Here is a 22,427-nt window from a genome sequence, read left to right on the forward strand (position 1 = left end):
AGGTCTCGTCCTTGTTCGCAGCATGGAGAAGCAAATATGTGCCACAGAAATTGGGCAAGCCCCACTACTCACCTCCGGTCCACTAAATATGAAGAATATAGAAGGTATATGCCAAGCAGCTCTTTGTACAGCACATACATGCGTAGTATAGTGTAGCAAGGAGGTGGGGAAGGGTAGGTGAGGGTGAGGAGAGAAAAGAGGAGGGGAGAGGGTAAAGCATAGCATAGCCATGTATAGTATAGTATAGCAAGGGGGTGGGGAGGAAGTGAGGGTGGGAGAAGGTATAGCATAGCATAGCCTTGTATAGACCTTTTCACAGACAGCTCCCTGGGCACCGCCATAGTGCTTTGGGCTGTGCTGAATAGGCGTGACCCCCCTGAAAATGCACTGCCAAGGCTGGGACGTCAGCCTTTGTATGTGCAGCCCAGCATGGTGGCATTTCTTTTTTCTCCTGTTGAAAAGGTCTATAGTATAATATAGCAAGGTGTTGGGAAAGGGAAGTGAAGGGTGAGGAGGGGGCACGGTATAGCATAGTATACCAGAGAAAGTGGAGAAAGGAGGCGAGGAGGTTGGACCCATGCATGTGGTCAAGTGGAGAAGAGAAGCAGCGGCGAAGGTAGGGCACAGCAAATTATGCGTGGCTTACTATGGCAAATTAGCGTGGCTCTACTATGGTGAACACCAAGGACCAGCGAAGCATTTGTGGGGGAAATAACGCTTTAGTGATATCTTTGCATTTGTGCAGCTTATAGGCATAAAAAAATTTGCGTAAAAATTAAACTTTACTTAGCCTTCATTGTGCTTTGCTAAACCCCGTTCTTCTTTGGCCAACTTTCCCTAAATTTGCGTGACTTTGCCAAGGCTTCCCCTCAGCTTCGCTGGTCTTCAGTGTTTATCACAGTAAAGGCACACTAATTTTTTCACCCAATCTATCGTCCTTTTGAGCCAGTGGCCAACGCCTCTGGTGGCCACCCATTGTGAACACACCACAATGCATGGTGCTCAGAGGCAGCGTTCAGCTGCTGCACTGGCAGTGATCAAGTGACCAAGCCAGGCATTGTAAGCAGTCTCATGTGGCTTTTGGTTGCGACACTCATTTCTTTTTTTAACTGCTCAGTTATTGGGGTTACCTTTACCACTTTTGAGCAAAAATGTACCACATGACTCCACAGTACTTAAAATGCACCAATATTTCAATGAAACAAAGTAAATTGCTGATTGGACTTAAAAAAATTGTGCCGCATGATGTAATAATGATAACATGAGCACCTTAAGCAAGGAATTGACCTCGGGCACAGCGGCATTAGTGACCCAGAGAGAGACAAGCCGGAACAAACGCAGGTCGTGCCCTCCCCGCAGGCACTGCAAGTAGTTGTCGAATGGCTTGGAGGAGGTGCCGCTTCTGCGCCGCTTTCAGATTAGCTTCCTCGCCTCGGTCCAGGTTGCTCTGGCGCTCCAGCAGTCGCATGGCATGGGCCTCCTCCCTGCAGAGTGAAAAACCTCATTTCTTCTTCTGCACCGAATTATTGCACGATTATAAATGAAGACATACATGCAGTTTTTGAGACAGCCATTTACAAGGCTCGTTGTGCACATGCAGAGTCATCAAAGTGAAGCTTCAATCACTCTGTACGGCCAACCTTTTTGCCACCCTTGGTAGGATACAGCAGGCCCATTCTGCATAGGAAGCCTCGGTGGGAAGTACCATTTGTTTTCGACTGCACGCAACTAACGCATAGAGCTCTGGGACGGCCTGAGGTTTATACAATCCTTCAGACCACCAGCCCATGGTATTTAGCACTGCTCCTCTTTGTATCGAAGAGTGGTATCTAGTGCTCATGACTAGTCACACTGTGTCAGACAGCACTCATCAAAGTCACTGCAACACTCGAATTGTTCATCGTGATAGCAGAGCAATAGCAAGCTCTTGGCTCAAAGCTTACATGCGACCAATAGCTTCAGTTTGTTTGCGTGAGCATATTGCAACTGGCAGTACTATCTGCCATGCGATTTCTACAACATATGATTTAGAATATTCTCGACGCAAAAGGTTTTAATGTACAAAGTCACAGTGATGGTATGTAGATATTGAAACATACTAGGACCTATCTCCCTCCACCGGTCAAGTTGGCCAGTAATACTATCTTAAACGGCCCCAAACCACCCAGAGGTCCAAATTTAGTTGTGGTGTTACAGTTGTGCACAAGTCTTCTAAAAACACATAGCCACAAGGATTTTTCGAAACCACATCCTAATAGTGGAGTCACATGCATTTCGTGATCCAAAAGAGGCCCTCGCTCGTTTCGATGTTTCCTTTGCTATGTTCCATTCGTCAGCTCCTCCTGGCCAAGTGCTCCTCACTGCGCGAGGAGGAAGAGCGCGTGTACCTGAGATCTGACAAACAGGTTCTTTCTGTAAATGGCTTGACCAGGTGCGAATGTTGACATGACGGCCAACACTGGGGATTACCGAAAGGCCCAGAGAGGAGAAGGGATGGTTTTATCACAGAAAACAGCGTAAAAAAATGGAGACAAGGAAAGGACCACATGTATGCAGCGCAAACTATCAATTGAGTTTTGTTGAAAAACACATATTAATGATAACTAACAGACAATAATGCCAAGGAAAGTACAGGGGATGTTATTTGTAGTAACTGTAGCGTCACGTGCTACGTGACGCCAACAGGCAGAAAAAGAGTGTTCCACACTTGCCACCATGGCTGCGATCGGTGCTGACTAACACTCCTAGGTTTAAATGCACATATATGCCCCATAAAGTGGACGGGAGGATGACTGCCGCCGTAGCTCAGTGGTAGAGCGTCGGACGCGTTATTTGAAGGTCGCAGGTTCGATCCCTGCCGGCGGCAAGTTATCTTTTTGTCCTACTTTACTTTCTTCACATTTATATCCTAATTACTACAAATAACATCCCCTATACTTTCCTTGGCATTGCTGTCTGTTAGTTCTCATTAATATGGTGTCTAACAAACAAAAAACGAGCCCTTAAGTGTCACCTTCCTTCTTCCATTGAAAAAACACAGACACGCAACGCAAGCCACACTTCTGGAGGGATTGTTTCTTGGAATTTGTGGTGCATCCGCAGCTCGTAGCACTGCTGCGTTCGGCGTTGTTGATCGTGATGGCATTCTGAACTCGATGCACGCGCTTACTTGAAATGTTAAACAATGATCGAAGGTGGCTGAGGACCCTTTAAAGGGCCCCTCACCAGGTTTGACAATTTTGAGCCGACGAGCGCAATGCATGCACTAGGCGTTCACGATTACGTCTGCCAAAATTTGCAACGCTACGCGCCGCGTAAATGGGTCAAATTTCAAGCTGAACGCTGCTTGCCCTTCTTCTCGCGTCCACGTGCCCAGAGAATGAGGGGATGACGTACATGAGAGAATGGCCCTGCGTAGGTAGTAGTGCTGTGACGTCGCTCCTCTACGTAGACGAATGTGCTCTGACGTCGCCAACAGTAGCACGTGACACTGCGATAATTATTTGACACGACGCGTAGTTTTTGTAATTTGTAATTTGTTGCTTGAATGGATCAATAAAACTTGAGAGCAATAATAAAACACACAAACGGAATGTGTGCGTTTTCTTTTTTAATTTTTACGGCGAATCGCAGCGAGATTCGAGACTAATCTACCTCCGTTTCGCACGCGTTCGTGTTCTCGCGCTTTGCGTATCGTGCAGACGCCACCCTTTACAAGGAAATTAATATTCTACTGCGTTCCAGCGCTCATTAGGCTCATTTATCCTCCCGCGTCTAACTAGATGTTCATGCGGCACACCGCTAGTCTCGCGTCCGTACAAATGTTGCAGCTTTCGCGCTCAGTAATAGGTTGAAAGCCAAGTGATCGGCGAGGGCGCATTCGGCATAACTTGCAGAGATGAAGCGCAAAGAACGCCGCCACAACACCGCTCGCGTCTCGGGGGCTCGGGCTGGTTCGGGCGCGTCATGCGCTCGTGACATTTTGTGCGCATGACGTGATCATGCGTATGCGTTATATGATCCTTCCCCTCGCGTGGCGAAGAGGGCAGGGAAAGGATTTGGCTTGCGAAGGCTACGCGGGGCGAGCGGCAAGGGTTTGCAGCTCGCCTCCTCGCATTATGGTTTCACGCCGCTACAAATTATTGTTTTTCTCAGCTTCTAACGGACCGATTAGAAAAATTCTTGTGGCATAATGCTCTTTATTGGGCTCGCAACAACTTGCAATGTCTAACTAAAATTCGCTAGGTCACCTGGTGAGGGGCCCTTTAAAGCAATGCTTAGAAGAACAGGTATAAAAATAAACGCACAGTATCTTGGAGATTTATTGAGACAAAGCAAATCACATTCTTTTACAAGTACTCTTGACGTACAACTTGCGACCCTGAGCCCACAACTTGTCAGTTTTCTATCCTTTGTCTTTGTTCCAAAAGCTCACAAGGTCCCTCATGCATCCAACTAAGTCGACTTGAAGGCGAAAGCCATCTTCTCCTTTTTCTCCCCAAGTCGATGTATTGAACCTCCCACGCCATCCTCCGAAAGCTTTCTGCAACTAACGTGGTTTGCAATGCCTCCAGGAACGGAGGCATTGTAAGCTTTCTGCACCTCAGCTTGTTTTGCACTGCTTCCGGGATCGGCCCACCTTTGACCAAGCAATGATGTCATATGATGACATCACCATGTGAAGTCACACATCTTGGCGATCTGTGACGTCATGACGACATCATATGGCGACATCATCACGTGGTGATGATTTTTCGAATCACTCGTGTTGACGCCAACAATATGGGATGCCGATGCTGTACACCAGTCAATTTTCTCGTTTGATGAAGCACCTAAGGCTTTTGCCTTAATAAACACCACGAACAAGGGTCTTTGACATTGATTATTGCTCAATGCTGCCCCAACATCCTATGACAATGACCTATATGTTATGCACAGTGTTTACTCGAATAACGATAGCACCCCTCAGTTCTGCCTCCAAAATTTCATTTTCTTTTCCTCCCATATAATAATTGCACCCTGAAATTTTCGCCGTGGTGATAGCAGTTATGATGCCAAATGTTCATTGTTTTTGTGATGAGGCCACAGAGCAGTGGTGGCATCTGGTTTGTGCCGTTTTGCCATGAATGCAGTATGAAAGTTACATATCTGCCGTTAAAGACTATTGAGTACTGAAAAAAAACTTCTGAAGGGGCGTGCGAGAGAATGTAGATGAGCAGTTTCTTGTTCGGTGTAGCACTAAGTTGGGAATAGCTTCACACACTGCATGAGATGGGTGAACATGCTGACCAGTTGGTGGAGGCACAGGGGTTTGTGAACTTGGGAAAAGCAAATGAAGACGTGACCAGGAGGCAAGAAGAGGAGGTGAGCGAGAGAACCTAAGCTAGTGAATGCAGGAGGTAGCAAAGGTGTTTCCTTTGCAACACTCCCGGTCATCAAGCCATTAACTGTCGTGTGGGATGCATCAACGAACAGAAATGAAGTTGTTGTGACCATTGTACCATGAGTGGTCATAAGACAGAAGATTGCAGGCAAAGACCTCTAGATAAGGTGTCATCAAGTAATGGCACCTACAGAATCCTTCGAAGCTCATTGTGAAGAAAAAGAGCAAATAGAGATTGTAAGCACAGCTACTAACGGGTAAAGGGAACAAGACGTGCCCATGGTAGAAGGCGAGGTGCAATTAAAGAAAGCTACGGTGTTAAGAGACACAGCACCTCCCCCCCCCCCCCCCCCCCCCCCACCTCCCACCACCAGGACCACCCCTTGGATTCACTCCTGGCAGAGGTTCTCAAAATTGGGTTCCGGGAAGCGCATTTTAACGTTCTGCGAGTACAGAGAACTAATGCGGCTACGATCCATTTGTTTCCCATTAAATTGCACCGTTTATTAATTTCAACAGAGAATGTTTCATTGGACTTTCCATTTAATGAAGCCACCGCACGCTGCATCTGTACTTAGGTAGTCTATGAACACTGAGAAACCCACACACCAGCGCTGCTCCAGGCTCGTGATTGTAAGATTTGCGAACACACGGTGAGGAAACTTGCAAGCCTAGTTTATAACAAGTGGGTGGTAATCAGCTGGCAAGTTTTGCATGCGAGCAACTTTTCTGACCTCTTTTGGTCAATTGACGACCGTACTGGCTTTTCAAATGGCATTTTGCAATGGACATGTGAGTGCGACCACGCATTATTTGTGGCTCACAGTGCGTCAGTGACCACGTGGCTCAGTTTCTACGCCACCCCATTATGTTGGTTCCACAGACAAGACACGCGATGAGCGCTCCTATGCACGCGAGTGGCAGTAGCACCATTTGGTGCCGGACACGTCCTACCATGATTTTAACAGGCGTATAGGCTTAGCATTACTCTTGGCACACCAAAGAAACTCGAGCAGCGCAACTGTCATGCACTATTTCATTTACTTTATTTTCTTTTGCAAACTCGCAAACTCTTGCACGTTTGAATCTTCAGTTACACGAAGATGACTTTTACAGTGCACAGTGTCTGAAGCAGCAGCCGTATGTCCAGTGTGGCTGCATCAGGATATGCATATTGTGACTCAAAAAAAGAAAAAGAAAGAAAGAAGACTTGTCTACCATTATCACCAGTTATTCAACAAGAGAGATGAGCTTCCAGACTGTAAACAGCACGTCAAACTGTCAACAATGGAAGTCCCACACACCTGGGACAGCGCTGATATAATGAGAAAAAACCATACTGGTGGAAGGAGTGAGAACAGAGGGCATTTGTGGCGATATGGAAAAGCTGTTAGTATGTTTGATGTCAGACCGACAATATTTTGGGACAGAGACACTTCACTACCATGTAAGTACAGTCAACTGCGGATTTTTCGGACGCCCGATTTTCTGGACATGCTCGAAAATTCGGACGCCTTCGCAGAACCGTCACCAGCCCCATAGACTTCAATGTATTAGAACGTCCAAAATTTCGGACGCTGAAGCTATTCCGCGTCCGATTTTTCGGACTTTCTACCCAAACTGAAGGTCCGAAAGGCATTATTTGAAGCCCCCACCTCTGCCATGTCTATCATCTTTTAGGTTCGAACCAGCGCTTTCGCCAGTCGATCTGTTTGAGACAGTAGCAGAGCACGAAAGTCAGCTTTGCCGCAATGCTGAAGCGTTATGGGGTGAAGCAGACCAGAAATTCAAAGGGCCCACCAGGGCCCATCGCGGCGCCGTGCGGCGATGTTACGGATAAGCAGCGGAAATGCACGGAGGCATGATGGCGGCAGCTGGCAAATGCGCCAGTACGGCTTAATCGCTGACAACCCTTACGATAAGCATCTTCAGTTAACTGCTCGGTAGTGCACGTGGCCTAACGCAGTTGCATGCGTACTGCACGCATTTAATAGGCGAGAACCCAAATGCGCCGCGGCGCCATTCCTGCTGCTTCTTTGTGCGAGACCGCTAAGTGCGCCGCATAGACGCGTTGCCTTCGCGGACGAAACCAGCTCGCCATTGCCGTGCCCGTGTGCGGTCAGGAACTAAGTGCGCATCACAAACTCTTTCATGATAAATGCGTGCGTACGATACAGCAACAGTAAAGTGACGGCGTCAGCTTAGTTGGCGATGTGCTGCACACAACTAGAAACGATCGGCTTGACACGGCAGCAAATGCTGCGTAACGGTGGCGATTCGGCGATGTGTGTGTGCATTTTTACATGCGCACACGCATTGGGGAAAGCCAGACGAGTCGTCCGCGCTTCCGCCACAGTATTTTGTGTTCCGCGTCATCGTTTACAAACGCTTCATGCAAGATAGCCGTAATCTATTCCGCGCTTTGCTGTTATCAGCGGCGCTCATCACGAGATGCAAAAACGGCGGTTGGCACGTACGTAGTTAAGCGGGGTTCGCGGCAGGTACCGAATGTATTTGCGAGAGCCTGGGCGCGCACCAAAATGCCTAATAATTGTACTGGGAGGCATTAAAGATATTTCGGACGTGGCTGTGGCGATTTGACTACTTGAACAGAATAAAAAAGCATGAATTTGTTTTTTCGGACTGCCCGATTTTTCGGACGATTTCGTGGTCCCTAGGGGGTCCGAAAAATCGGCAGGTGACTGCAGGTGGAACAATAAACCTTGGTGTAGTTGGTGCAAGCTGTACTTGAATGGGCACAGCAAAGTGCAGAGAGATGGGAGTGTACCAAAATCAAAATCGTGCAAATGGCACAGTTGGACCACCAGTGAGGATGAAGACAGACGAAGAGCGCAACGCATTCTAAAAGGCATGAGTGCGTGCATGAAAACTTCCAGAGGTTCAAGGCACATGACTCAAGCCGTAATCAAAAGGAGAGCAGCTCTGAACTGGCATTGTCTATGTGGGCCCAGCAGAACAAGGGTCATTTTGCCAGCATTGCACTGGTGATGGGAACAGCAGGCAATTGGATCCAAAGGCCATGATGCAGGCATGCCCAAATATGGCCATCGACCTTGACGTTCGAGCAAGGCTTTTCCGCAAGGCTACAGCTTCTCATGACAAACCCAGCTGTAACAGCAGCTGTCCCACTTCTGAAGCAGGCCAGCTATGACACTTGACAGTCCCCAGACTTCCATGTCGACAGTTCCGCACAGCACCGTGCTGCCGACCAGCTCACTAGACCTAAGCCCCTAGGACTGCATGCCATGTCAGCACACAACAACCTAGGCACATGTGACGGTCACAAGAGTCTCTTCAGTCTTTTGAGGTACAGATGACAACTCCTTGATCATCAACACCAGCAGTCGGCTAATGAAAGTGAGAAGATTCTATTGTATCAGTGGCTGTGAGGCCGACGTTTCCAGACTGTGGCTAGAATTTAAGAGCTGAGTGATTTATCGTTAGTTTTGTACAAGTTTGGTCGAAGTGATTTGTGTTTCTTTTGCATTTTTGTATTTGTACAGTGCTGCTAGCTTTCTTTGGTTTTGGAGCGTTTAGTGTGTTGTGCCGTCTTGCGTTTCTCTTTACTAGGGATGGGCGAATAGTAAATTTGAGGTTCGAAGCGAATCCGAAGCGAATAGTGATTTAGTCGAATAATTTCAAATCTAATAGTTCGAATAGCATGTACCGCATATTACAGTAGAACCCTGCTGATACGTTTTTGAAGGGACCGTAGGAAATAAACGTAAGAGACGGGAAACGTAAGAGCCGAAAAACAGGAAAAACGGCAAAATATTTAGTGGTACAGAATTGTATTTCAATTCTTACGAGCAGCACGAAAATTGGCGCGCTCAGCCGCGATCTAGTCAATGGATAGAAACGCGGAGCTTAGGACGGCCTCATCCACAGAAATGTAATCAACGTATGTGATTTTTTTAACACTAACAGCTGTAGGCATGAAAGAACTAAGCACACGCAATCACGACCGGCGCGGCGAGGCCGACCGCGAACCGCACGCACGACCATGCGAGCTTCAACCAGCTCAAACTCCTCCCGTTCTCCGACGAATAACGATGATGATGAGCCTACGCCAACGCGATGGCAGAAGTGAATGCCAATCTCGAAGGCCTTCTATGCATATTCTAAAAAAAAAAAAATCCGCGCAATAGCCGCACCCACACTTTCCTCAACCAATACGTATTCAAAATGCGCGCGCGCGTAAGCTTCTAGGCGTAGTCAATAGATGGCGCAAGGAAACGCAACCATCATCATCGTCACCACAGTATATATATATATATATATTTTTTTTGATTTTATTCGTGTTAAGATGTTCGTGAAGTGGGCTAAAAATTTTAACTTTTTTATTAGTATTCGTAGACCCGCCAACTAAAGGTTAAAGCAGGATTTTATCTTTAGCTTCTCACATCTCTATACAAACGTGCTATCGGCGCTATCCATATCGGCATTAGCATCACCAACTTTGGCATGGCTAGCATGGCGTTCGCGTCGTTCGGTTTGTGCAGTTCAGCCAGCCATTTGCTGTAGTTTTCTGCACTGTTCGATAACCTTCGTGCTAGCTTGTTTTCTACACGGCGTTCACGTTTTGGCAAGATGGGCAAGTACCTGAATACAGTAGAACCCCGCTGATACGTTTTTGAAGGGACCGTAAAAATAAATGTAAGAGACGGGAAACGTAACGGCCGACAAACAGGAAAAACTGCAAAATATTTAGTGGTACAGAATTTTATTTCAATTCTTACGAGCAGCACGAAGCGCTCAGCCGCGATCTAGTCGATGGATAGAAACGCGGAGCTTAGGACGGCCTCATCCACAGAAATGTAATCAACGTATGTGATTTTTTTAACACCAACAGCTGTAGGCATGAAAGAACTAAGCACACGCAATCACGACCGGCGCGGCGAGTCCGACCGCGAACCGCATGCACGACCATGCGAGCTCCAACCAGATCGAACTCCTCCCGTTCTCCGACGAATAACGATGATGATGAGTCTACGCCAACGCGATGGCAGAAGTGAATGCCAATCTCGAAGGCCTTGCTTTCGCAAGCAATTACGTCATACACACCATGTTTGTGCAATACAAATCTCAAAGGCTATGCTTTTGTTAATAGTAAATGCTAATCTCGGAGGCCTTGCTTTTGCGAGCAGTTACGTCATAGACGCCATCTTTGCAATTTGAATCTCGAAGGCCATGCTTTTGTTTGCATCAATTGAAAGATTCTGTTGCTTGCGCCTCTCATGCGGCTAATATTACGGTCAAACAAGGCCAAGCTGCGTGAAAATGCACCATGGCCGCTCTCTTTGGTAGTCACTCGGTCGGCTCCGAGCGCACTTCGCGACGTATCATACGGGAACGGTCCGACAGTTACGACGTAACAGCGGGGTTCCCAATACATTGTATCCTATGGGAGCTATGCCGGGACCAGCGGAAAACGACGTAACAGCCGGGAAAACGCAGCAGTGAGGAACGTAACAGCGGGGTTCCACTGTATTATGAAAAATGAGCATTTTTGTCATGACCCTTGCACAATATTTTTAAGGATTGGAAACTAAGTATGAGTGAATGTCCCTTTTTTGGTTTGAAATGAAGTGGAGGCATGCTTGAATATTATCAAGATTTGAATAGCAGTAGAGTGCAAGTTATAAGGGGAAGAATACGTTACAATTTAAAAAATTACTATCCTTAGTGCATATAAGCCCGTATAATACGCTTTTAAACTTAAAAATATATGTACACTTAGCCTTGAGGTGTGGCTTCGCGGCAGTGCAGATTTCCCCTGGATGGGTAGTTTCACGGCACAGCAACCCGACGCTGCAGTGAAACCACCTTTACGGGGGGGGGGGGGGGGGGGGGGGGGGTATGTGCGGTCAAACATACATACTATATTCGTTCATTTCGAATACTTCGAAATTTCGAATAATATAAATTTGTATCAAAGTGAATTCGAATACTGTAATATTCGTTCGAATATTCGAAACGCCCGAATATTCGCCCATCCCTACTCTTTACGTCTTCTGAACACCACCACAAAATTTGTGACAGTCAACCTAGCATTATCTTCGTCTTCTGCTTAATTATCTTCAACTCTACTTTAACACTTCCGCAGTTTAGGTATTCCGTCATTTTTTGCTATCTGTTGGCTTCATTGCTGAACAGTATGATGTTATCGGTAAACCGCAAGTTGCCGAGATATTCTACATTAATCTTTATTCCTATTTCTTCCCAATCTAGTCACTTAAATACTTTTTCCACACGTGCAGTGAAGAACATTGTACGGATTGTACCTCCTTGTTGGACCCCTTTCTCAGTCGGCATTTTCCTGCTTTTCCTGAGGAGGAGCAGACTAGCTGTGGAAGCTCTGTAGATGTCGACTGTCGCACGTATTCACATACCGTATTTATTCGAATACAGGTGAACCTTTTTTTCCCAGAAATGTTGCCCATAATCATCTATAGACCTATATTCGTGACCGAAGAATCTCGACCTATATTTGCGATCAAAGCGGCCAAAAGCACCGTGCTTATGGCGTTCAACTGCCACGCCCGCTGTTCTTCAAGCAGTTCCTGCTACATACGCACATTATATACCATAAAATCTGGAATAAGGACCGCACCCGCCCCCCTTTTCCTAGTACGTAACTAAGGAAAAAAAAGAAGTCATTCGTGCAATAGCGGCACACCGCCTTTTCAAAGCCCCCGCGAAATGCAGCCACTCTGCCATCTTTGCGCTGGAACACGCAATTTCCCCAGGTAGGCCGTGAAGTCCCTAGCCCCCTAGCCGTGCTGTCTGCCGGCGCGCAGCCGCACTGGCACTGGCCTAAGGCCTTACTCTTTGCGATCTGACATGACGGTTCGCATTTGCATGTGCGCGGTTGCAACAATGTCACGTTGGTAGAGCTACACAGCTGACTTCAAGCGTCAAGTGATACTTTCTGCCGAGAATTCCAGCAGCTGTGCCGCTCAGTGTGAGTTCAACGTAAATTAAAAGTTGACTAGGGGTTGGCCATAGAGTTTCCTACACTTACCTAGAGAGAAAAGTGGTGCTGCAAGCTGTTGAACGCATGGGAATGCCGGGATATGTGAGCTTCGAACTTGACTCGGATTCGTATCCTTCACGTAGAGCCCAGAAACCTCGAAGACGTGTCTGGCTTCAACGCGTTCCTTGCGTCGAAATGGTTGATTTTTTACTGAAGGAGCACGTAGTGAGCTATTTGTTTTTTTATTATTGCAGAAAAATGAGTTTTATTTAACATTGGAAACTCCTGTGTCGATGTATAGTTTTACGAAGCGTAAAAAGTAACCAACAGCCGCTAAACTTGGCAGGCAGACGACAAAGGCAGTGTTCTCTCTGCCACTGTTCGTCGTCTGTTTCTTTCTTTCGCCGTTTGGTTATGCCATCAAGGTTAGTGGACGTTTATTTTAAAATATAATACGCGTAAATGACATCCGCTTATAAAAGCTTTGTTTTTAGAGAAGCTTTATTTGCGCAGTCGTATCCGATTTTGAGCCGAAGCCTCGCACAACACCAGCCAACACAAGCCTCGCAGGCACATATACCGTCATTCCCAGCGCTCAAACGGCGGCCCTTAAGAAATTCGCATAGACGGTGGCACCAGATTTCCCTCTAGGTATTCTGGTAAGAAACTCTATGGGGTTGGCGGAAGCAGCAGGGCCGACTGTTCGCGTGCAATAGACAGCGTCGTGTTTTTCGTGGCCCAGCGACTGGCAGGCATGACGCTCTTGAAAAAGAACTGAAGCTCCAAGCATCAAGGAGGGCCTGCAGAAGGCTAACACAGACCTGGTCATCATACCTGGCGGTATGACATCCCAGCTACAGCCACTTGACGTAGCTGTCAACAAACCCTTTAAGGACCGGGTGGCAAAGAGTTACATAGTACGTGGCTCATGAAGGAGGATGCCGCAATGACACCGACGGGACGCTGCAAGAAGGCATCCCCCAGTGAAGTTGCGACGTGGGTGAAGGACGTGTGGAAGGACTTGCCAGCGGAACTTATCACGACTGGTTTTAAAAAGTGTTGCATTTCCAACGCGCTCGATGGCAGTGAGGAAGACGTCCTTTGGGATGCCGAGGATGCCTGTGAAGAATCCGACAACTTTCTTTGCACATCTGACGGAGATGACGCTCCCGGCAGCGACTAGGGCATTAAGTTATTGTAAATAAAGGTGTGCTATGTTTCAATTTTTTTGTTTCTAAAAAAACATGGGTAGACCGTATTTTTATTTTATTTCTCGTAGAGCGCTATAAGTAGGGGTCGACTTATATTCGTGCGCGACCTATTTTCGAGTGAATACGATATGTTTAAAGTACTCCTAGGCAAGGCCTTGATGTGAAGCTGCACAGCACATGGACTCAATGTGTAAGCAAGTAATGGCACTAGTACTCACATGGATGTGCGCTTGCCAGACGACTCCAGGATTTGCGATGACTGCTGCAGCAGCTCCTGCTTGGCAATGAACTCGGGCGAGCGCAGGTACTGCTCAATGCTTTGCAACTGTGAGTCGGCAAACTGGGCCAACCTCAGATGGGCGGCCCACAGGGCTTCCTCTGCACGGCCCGACAGCAGATGGACAGCCTGTCAGGGTCAGAGAAGGCTGTCTGAACGGGTAGGCCACCAAAGCACATCATCATCATCATCAGCCTGTCTACGCCCACTGTAGGGCAAAGGCCTCTCCCATGTTCCGCCAATCAACCCGGTCCTGTGCTTTCTGCTGCCACGTAATACCTGCAAACTTCTTAATCTCATCTACCCACCTAATTTTCTCTCTCCCCCTCACGCGTTTGCCATCTCTTGGAATCCAGTCAGTTACCCTTAATGACCACCGGTTATCCTGCCAACGTGCTACGTGCCTGGCCCATATCCATTTCTTCTTCTTGATTTCAACTATGATGTCCTTAACCCCCGTTTGTTCCCTGACCCACTCTGCTCTCTTCCTGTCTCTTAAGGTTACACCTATCATTTTCCTTTCCATCGCTCGTTGCGTCGTCCTCAATTTAAGTTGAACCCTCTTTGTAAGTCTCCAGGTTTCTGTTCCATAGGTAAGTACCGGTAAGATGCAGCTGTTATATACCTTCCTCTTGAGGGATAGTGGTAGACTACCATTCATGATTTGATAATGCTTGCCGAATGAGCCCCAACCCATCCTTATTCTTCTAGTTATTTCACTCTCACGGTTCGGCTCCGCGGTTACTACCTGTCCTAAGTAGACGTACTCCTTTACAACTTCCAGTGTCTCGCCACATATCGCAAAGCGCTGTTCTCTGCCAAGATTGTTCCACATTACTTTAGTTTTATGCATATTAATTTTCAGAGCTATTCTTCTACTTTCCATATCCAGTTCAGTAATAATGAGCTGTAATTCGTCTCCCGCGTTACTCATCAATGCAATGTCATCAGCGAATCGTAGGTTACTGAGATACTCTCCATTAACTCTTATCCCTAACTCTTCCCAATCTAGGGCCCTGAAAACCTCCTGTAAACACGCGGTGAATAACATTGGAGAGATCGTGTCTCCTTGCCATACGCCCTTCTTTATTGGGATTCTGTCGCTTTCTTTATGGAGGACTATAGTGGCTGTGGATCCGCTGTAGATTTCGTCCATTATATTTATATAGGCTTCGCCGATGCCCTGATTCCGCAGTGCCTGCATGACTGCTGATGTCTCCACCGAATCAAATGCCTTCTTGTAATCTATGAAGGCTATGTATAGGGGTTGGTTGTATTCCAACCCCTATACATAGCCAAACCAAAGCACAAACTCCCACTAAATATATTTCTAAAAACTGCCAATACCACTGATGCTCAATGCATGTCATTGATTTTTATGAGATCACAGACTTGTTGGAAAGTGTAAAAAGTAGAGGTGTACGAATATTCAAACTTTCGAATATTTTTCTAATAGTGTTTGCTATTCTATTCGATTCACACCGGAATTCGACTATTCGAAGTATTTGAACTTCCAGAAGATAAATATAGTCAACGTCCAATCTTTTGGACTCTCTATAATCACAAAATCGTTCGAAAAAATGGGCAGTTTGAAGAAACGAATTCATGCTTTTTTATTCAGCTACAAGCAGTCAAATCGCCACAGCCATGTCTGAAATAACTTGAATGCCTCCCAGTACACTTATCAGGCATTTTGGTGCATGCCCAGGCTCTTGTGAATACATTTGGTACCTGCCGCGAACCCCGCTTAACTACCGCCAACTGCAAACTTGCGTCTCATGATGAGTGCCGCTGATACAGCCAAACGCGGAATAGATTACTGCTCTCTCACGTGGAGCGTTTGGAAGCAATGACGCGGAACACAAACACTGTGGCGGAAGAGTAGACGACTCATCTGGCTTTCCCCGATGCTTGGGCACTTCGTTTACGTGCGCACACGCATCACTGAATCTCCACCGATATGCAGCATTTGCTGCCGCGTGAAGCCGAACATTCCTAGTTGTCTGTACCACGCCGCCAACTAAGCTGATGCCGTCACTTCTGGGGCGCTTGCTGTACCATACGCCCGTGATTGTCATGAAAGTGTTCGTGATGCCTCCTCCGTTCCTCACTGAACACGGGCACAGCGATGGTGAGCTGGTTTCGTTCGTGAAGGCAACACATCTGTGTGGCGCACTTAACGGTCTCGCACAAAGAGGCAGCATAAACGGCAGCGCGGTGCGTTCGGGCCATACGCATACCACTGCACTAGGCCAGATGCACTACTGAGCGGTTAGCCGAAGATGCTTATCATAAAAATTGGGCGCGTTTGCCGCCTGCCGTAATCACGCCTCCGTACATTTCCGGTGCTTATCCGTAAAGACATTGCCGCACAGCGCCTTGACAGCGGCCCTTTCAGATTTTCAATATGCTTCACCCCATCACAATCTGGCATTGCGGCAAAGCCACCTTTCCGACTCTACTACGGCCACAAACAGACTGACTCGTGAAAGCACTGGTTCAAACCTACGAGATGAGAGACGCAGCAGGTGGGGTTAATGCCATTTCGGACCTGAAATTTGGGGCCTGAAAAATCGGATGCCGAAGAATTTCAGCGTTCAAAATTTCAGATGTTCTGACACACTGACAGCTATGTCGGGCAGATTAGGAACTCCAGACTATAAGGGTTGTCCGTCACATCAGCTGGGCCTCCACAGAAGTTGAAGAAGGAGGAGAGGTCTTTTCATCTCGCGTGTAAAGCGTTGTTGACACCACATTGGCTGCAACAAATCATGTAAATAAATACAATTCAGCCTCTACATTACATCATTCTTGATAAGACAATGAGGGAACACCACCCCTCCAGCGCTTCACCAGCCTAGCCAAAAGAAACGCTTTCATGTTGCTATCTCATAAGAATATGCTTAGCGATCCTCTGCAACTTTTTCCCTGTAATTTCGCTTCAAAGTATTTAAAAAATGTTCGACAAATATTCGACAACTAGTCAAAAAATATTCGATTCAATATGCACTCACATATAAATATTCGAATTCGCTTCGCACTCATAATTTTGCTATTCGCACAGCTCTAGTAAAAAGTGATGCTGCATTGGTCACTGCTGCCTCCAACATGGGAAGCACCAAAATGCATGTGTCGTGCCATCTCTGCTTTCATTCTGTGAGTAGAAATAACTGGACTTTCAGCTAGACATGCAGTTGCTGCCAAAGCTAGACAATGCCTTACCCACGAGCCGTGGTACATGGAACACGTTCAGCTATTGCCGAGTTGAACAGCTGTTTAAATCAACAGCAGTTTACTTGCAGCTACTCAGTGTCACAATTTTTGGGGTGTATTCACAATATGGAATGAAATAGGTCTGGGGCAAGAACATGAACCATTCATCCAAACCAAAAACCACTGCATTTAAAAATACACATATGCAGACAGTGCAAGCAACTTCCGACAAACTAACACTGAACAACAAACAACTCCGACCACTAAACCATCCCATGTAACCTTTCCCTGAATCCAGACCATATTCGTAGTTGGGTAACCCTGCCCTCATGACTGCTGCAATATCTAATCAATCTTGCTGGTTTCTAACGACTTGCTTCGTAACAATATCCTGCCTCAAGCTTGGTCCCATGCCGTCCGTAGTTGCTGTCCACGATGATTAAGCAAGTTTCTTTGCACATCCCCAGTTTTTACCAATTTTATAGTAACAGGATTTTGCCTGTAATCAGATTTCACACGCAATGTGAATGGCAATCTATATTCTAGAATTTATGTCAGCACCAGCAATTATGCTGGAACATTTGATGGATTATGTAAAAATTGGGGAGGGAAGAAGCATGCAGTGTGCGCCAGTGGTTCCCACAGCGAAATCACTGCTAATGGACAATGAGAGACAGAAGAAAGATTAGATACAGAGACCCGCAGTTCGCGTTTAGTTAACGTGCACTCTGCGAATCTTTATGGTTCAACTACGCACAAGAGAAATCTCCCACCGGCACTACATTGCAGGTCAAGATCCAGTGCCTATATATACGGGGTGGCCGATGAACGGTTGTGCAGCGCGGGCAGTCGTTTTTTTCAATCAAGAAACTCACTAGCAGACGCTGCCCGCGTTGGCGTTCTCTCTCGCGGGCGAGGGTGTGTTCTCGTTCCTTGCGAGCTGGTAGTTCAGCGTTCATCGCAGAAAGAGCATTTCCATAGTCAACGCACGCCGTTCGCTCTCTCTCGCCACATGGCGAGTGCTGAGGCGGTGGCATCCTCTCTTGCGCTCAATCAAATGGACAGGACACGACGATGCATGCAAGCAAATGGGTTGCGACGATGCACGCAGCGACAGCAGACGACGATGCACCGCCGAAAAGCCGAGACCCTAAGGTGCTTCGTCCGTAAAGCTTTAACGGCTGCTTGATTTTTCAGTGACACCTCAAGGTGAGTGCTCATGAGTGATTCATCTCTCTATGAGGCCTACAAACCTGTCCTTAAGGTGCAAGTTCTTTCTCTAGTCTTACACCATAGCTGTTTAAATGCATATCTAATGTTACAGCAAGCACTCTCAAGGTGCCAAACTTACTCACAGAGTTCTTTAAAACAAGCTCACCTTGTCAAAATACTCCTTTGCAATGGTGTCGGAGCTCTCCAAACGAGACTCGGCCAAGCATTCTCCATATAGCTGCAGCACCTCGGCATACGCCCTTGTGACACTGTCTGTGCCGTTCACCTGCCGGACAGAGTTCATTGCATACTCTGGTATCATGAATGACAGAGCAACAAATCAGAAACGCATGCTGTTGCATCATGTCACTCTCAGTTGTAGTAGTTCTAGATATACATAGTTGTATATAGTTCTAGGTATACATAGGTGCATACATGGGTCATTTTTCCTACTTTGTTTCATGGCCAGATGTGTTTTCTATATCAAGCAACATGTATGCTGCATCGTGAAAATAAACTGCAAAAGAAGCACAACTTTTCATATGTACATCTTCAGTTTCAAACACTCACAACTTCCAAATGTGCAAATACGAACAGGATGTACAATAAGCAACATTCTATAGAAAATGTGTCTGCTTGAACTGAGTGCCTCTATTGAAGGCCTTCAGCCCATGTCATTCAAAGCTTACAGTTAGAGCTCTCAAATGGCCAAAAGAGATACATCATAAGATGCAAATTTATGTTATGTGATTGCCATTTTTACCACATTTGTTGTTATGCGGTTTAGTCATAAATGGCAAACACCGTGTGTAGTGACAACCACGTTCAAGTACATGAGAAATGACCAGAAAACAGGTTCCAAGTTTAAGTCAGCACAAGTTTACATAAAGAGTAACATCCAGTTTATATTAGGTTTCTATACAGAATTCGCAGTTAGTATTAAGAAGCTACACAGATTTGGCTTTCTGTATTTCTTGCTGCACCAACCAGCATGCTCAATGTCGTGTAACACAAGTAACTCCACACGTGCAAGTTCTAATGGCACAGAGAGTCTACAGTACATCCGATTTGTTTCTGTGTTGTCCAGTTTTGAAAAAGTAAGGCACAACTTTACACGGACGGTGTGCTTATTGCTCTCTTTCTACTATGAAAAGGTATTGCGAAGCACAGTAAATGTGCAGCTTTAATGGTGAGATTTCTGAAATACCACAATAATGTAGTGGATGCTGTGAGGGTGTACAGGCTGATTATCAGTGGTGGTCTAGCTTACAGTACCGCATGCAAAGAAATTATTCTAGTAAACTGCAAGAGCTGCCAAATGGAAGCACATCACATCAGCAGACTCCTCCTTTGCAGCCTAAGAACACAAAGCACCTCATGCTGCTGGCTCAGCTGCCTCAGCAGGGTCCACAGGGTGTGCTGGGCTTGGGTGGAGTCGCCCTGTGCCAGCTGGATCCGTGCCTCCTCCAACAGCCACCGGCTTGCCTCACCAGGGGCACAGCACTCCAGCTGCCGGAGGGCTACACGTGCAAGCTGCAAGGCCACAGCTTTCACTCACCACACTTTACTCCGTAAATTGAACTGACTGGCTTGTACAGGCTTAGGGGAAATCTCGGAGCGCGTGGTGTCGTGATGCGGCCAGCGCTGCAACCACGCGCCGTCAGCAGCTCGCGCGTGTGCAGATGTACAACTCTACACCCTCGAAGTGTCTGCGCACGCACTAGCTGCTGCCGGCGCGCCATTGCAGCGCTAGTCGCATCGCGATGCCACGTGCTCCGAGATTTCCCCTAAGTATGAAACAGCCTGTACATCATCATCAGCCTGACAACACCCACTGCAGGGCAAAGCTGCAGGGCATGCAATTAGCTTGATCCTGTGAATGCTGCAGCCACATTATCCCTGGAAACTTCTTAACCTCATCTGCCCACCTAACTTTCTGCCTCCCCCTGGCGCACTGGCCTCCTCTTGGAATCCAGTCTGTTACTCTTAAAGGGACACTAAAGGCAAATATTAAGTCGACGTTGATTGTTGAAATAGAGGTCCAGAAACCTCGTAGTGCTACTTTTGTGCTAAGGAAGTGTTTATTTTGAAATAAAATCACGTTTTAGTGGTCCACATCGTGTTAGCGCACTTCAAATCACCCGCCTGAAAGCGATCTTCCTCACGTCACTGTTGCCGTGCCCAATGTTGCCCGCCTTCACTGCGTGGCGGCGTGCAATGGTGGCGTGCACCATTCGGGCATCCGGCAACATCACATGCATGTCGCATTTTGTCGAACTTTCTGTCAGAGCGACTATCACGAGCGCGCAAAACACACTCGGCAGCACGCGATACCGAAACTACCACTGAGACACGACCGCGTGAGCGAAGCCGGGCGCCGGGCAAAACGCAGTTCGGCAAAAACGGAACCTTTGAACCACGTGCGCCGTTTTCCATGGCAACGCCAAAGAGGTTCTTTTTTCCATGAATAAAACAGAAACGAACAAGCAGCATTTTATTACGTCTCTTAAAGGGGTACTGACACCTTTTTTCGAAGGCGAGTTTACTCTGCCATACATATCTCCTGTATGCAGAGACGGCTCTGAGCAAGTGTGAAGCTCAGCAAATGCTGATAAGATATTTTAATTTGATATTAAAGTCCATTTTTCCATGGCGCACCTACTGACATCGACATTAGCTTGACGTCAGGCTACAGTACAAATTCTGGTGACTTCACGCAGCAGTCTGGCTTGTTGTGATGACGTTAGGTACCGAAACTTCCAAGATGGCTGCTTGTACGTCATCAAAACTTCCAAAATGGCCGCTTGTGCGTGGAAACGTCACTATATATTGTGCAAGGACGTGACGAGAAGCCCATACCGTGTTGTGACGTCAGGGTACAGTAGGAACCGAAACTAGCTTTTAAAAACATACTGTAATTACTTTTTCAGGGCACACTCGCGCTTAGCACTACCTTTTCTAGGGTCTTGAGGGCTTGACCTTTCATTTGACGCAAAAAAACGACAACTGAAAATATTCGTGTCAGTACCCCTTTAATGCACAGAAGGTTCTTTTTTTATTGCAGCTAGTTTGATTACGAGTGATTAATTGTAGTCGGACTCTCTCATGTTATTGGGATCATTTCCAAAATGTCCCGCTCGTGGCACTCATCGTGTGATACATTTAGCTTAATTTCTCGGTAAGTAGGGCACTGCTGTTGATAATATTGCCGTTTTAGACGTTGTCATACATTGAACTTTCACTCTGACATAAATTGTTATTTGCCTTTAGTGTCCCTTTAATGACCAGCGATTATCTTGCCTATGCACCATATGCCTTGTCCATGCAGATTTCTTCTTGATTTCGACCAAGATGTCCAAGAAGAAGAGACCAAGAATCATTACCCTCGTTTCAGATAAAGAGTGCTCCAGCGAGTTCATGTGCTCTTTTGTCTTTATGTTTCAACATAATAACAGTGTTACTGAAAAACGGTTTGCATCCACATGATCTGCAATGTATATCTGATTGTATTAATCAATGTGATATGATTGTATATCTGAACCGTCTGTTTATCTACTAGATTGTGAGGTACGCAAGCTCAATCATTTCTTTGACGTCTTCTAAATTTTCTGCTCACGCATGTGTTGGTTTTCGTCGTGTTCGTTTTTGTTTCGTTAAACTTCAGTTATTAGGGCTCGTACTGTGTCCTTCTATTCTTGTGTTCCGTTCTGTCTGTGCTGATTTTTTACAACATGCATCAATTCCAACTCACCCAACTCTCTACCTTACTGCAATAAAAAGAAAAAACTTAAATGTGTTAGAGAAGCAAATAAAAGATGACAAGAGTGCTTGCTGATATTTTGCTTTGTACTTAAGGAAATACGGAATATACACACCTGTATTATGTACAAAAAAGGTCATGCGTAAGCATTGTGGTGCATGCCATTGCCTTCATGCAGACATCCACCTACACTCAAACCTCATTATAACGAACATGGATATAACGAATTATCGGTTATAACGAAGTAAATGAAGACTAGTCTTGTCATAGCTACAGTGCTACAAATAAACGTTTATAAAGAATTTTCGGATATAACAAAGATATTTTCGTGCCAGATGCGACTGTTATAATGAGGTTTGAGTGTATTCCGTCTT

General features: G+C 46.4%; 1 protein-coding gene and 1 non-coding gene across 2 annotated transcripts in view; both read left to right on the top strand.

Annotated features, from left to right (window-relative positions):
• LOC119397200 (serine-protein kinase ATM-like) overlaps window positions 1–13,563 on the top strand; it is a 55,104-nt gene extending 41,541 nt beyond the window's left edge. The window contains exon 10 of the mRNA XM_049416490.1: window positions 13,274–13,563. Within this exon, the coding sequence (XP_049272447.1) occupies window positions 13,274–13,563 (290 nt within the window). The remainder of the gene's footprint in view (window positions 1–13,273) is intronic.
• On the top strand, window positions 2,795–2,866 carry Trnat-cgu (transfer RNA threonine (anticodon CGU)). The gene has a single exon. It is a non-coding gene; the product is annotated as a tRNA-Thr (tRNA).
• Window positions 13,564–22,427: the final 8,864 nt, after the last annotated feature.

This window comes from Rhipicephalus sanguineus, chromosome 6 (assembly GCF_013339695.2).
Source record: "Rhipicephalus sanguineus isolate Rsan-2018 chromosome 6, BIME_Rsan_1.4, whole genome shotgun sequence".
Taxonomy (NCBI): Eukaryota; Metazoa; Arthropoda; class Arachnida; order Ixodida; family Ixodidae; genus Rhipicephalus; species Rhipicephalus sanguineus.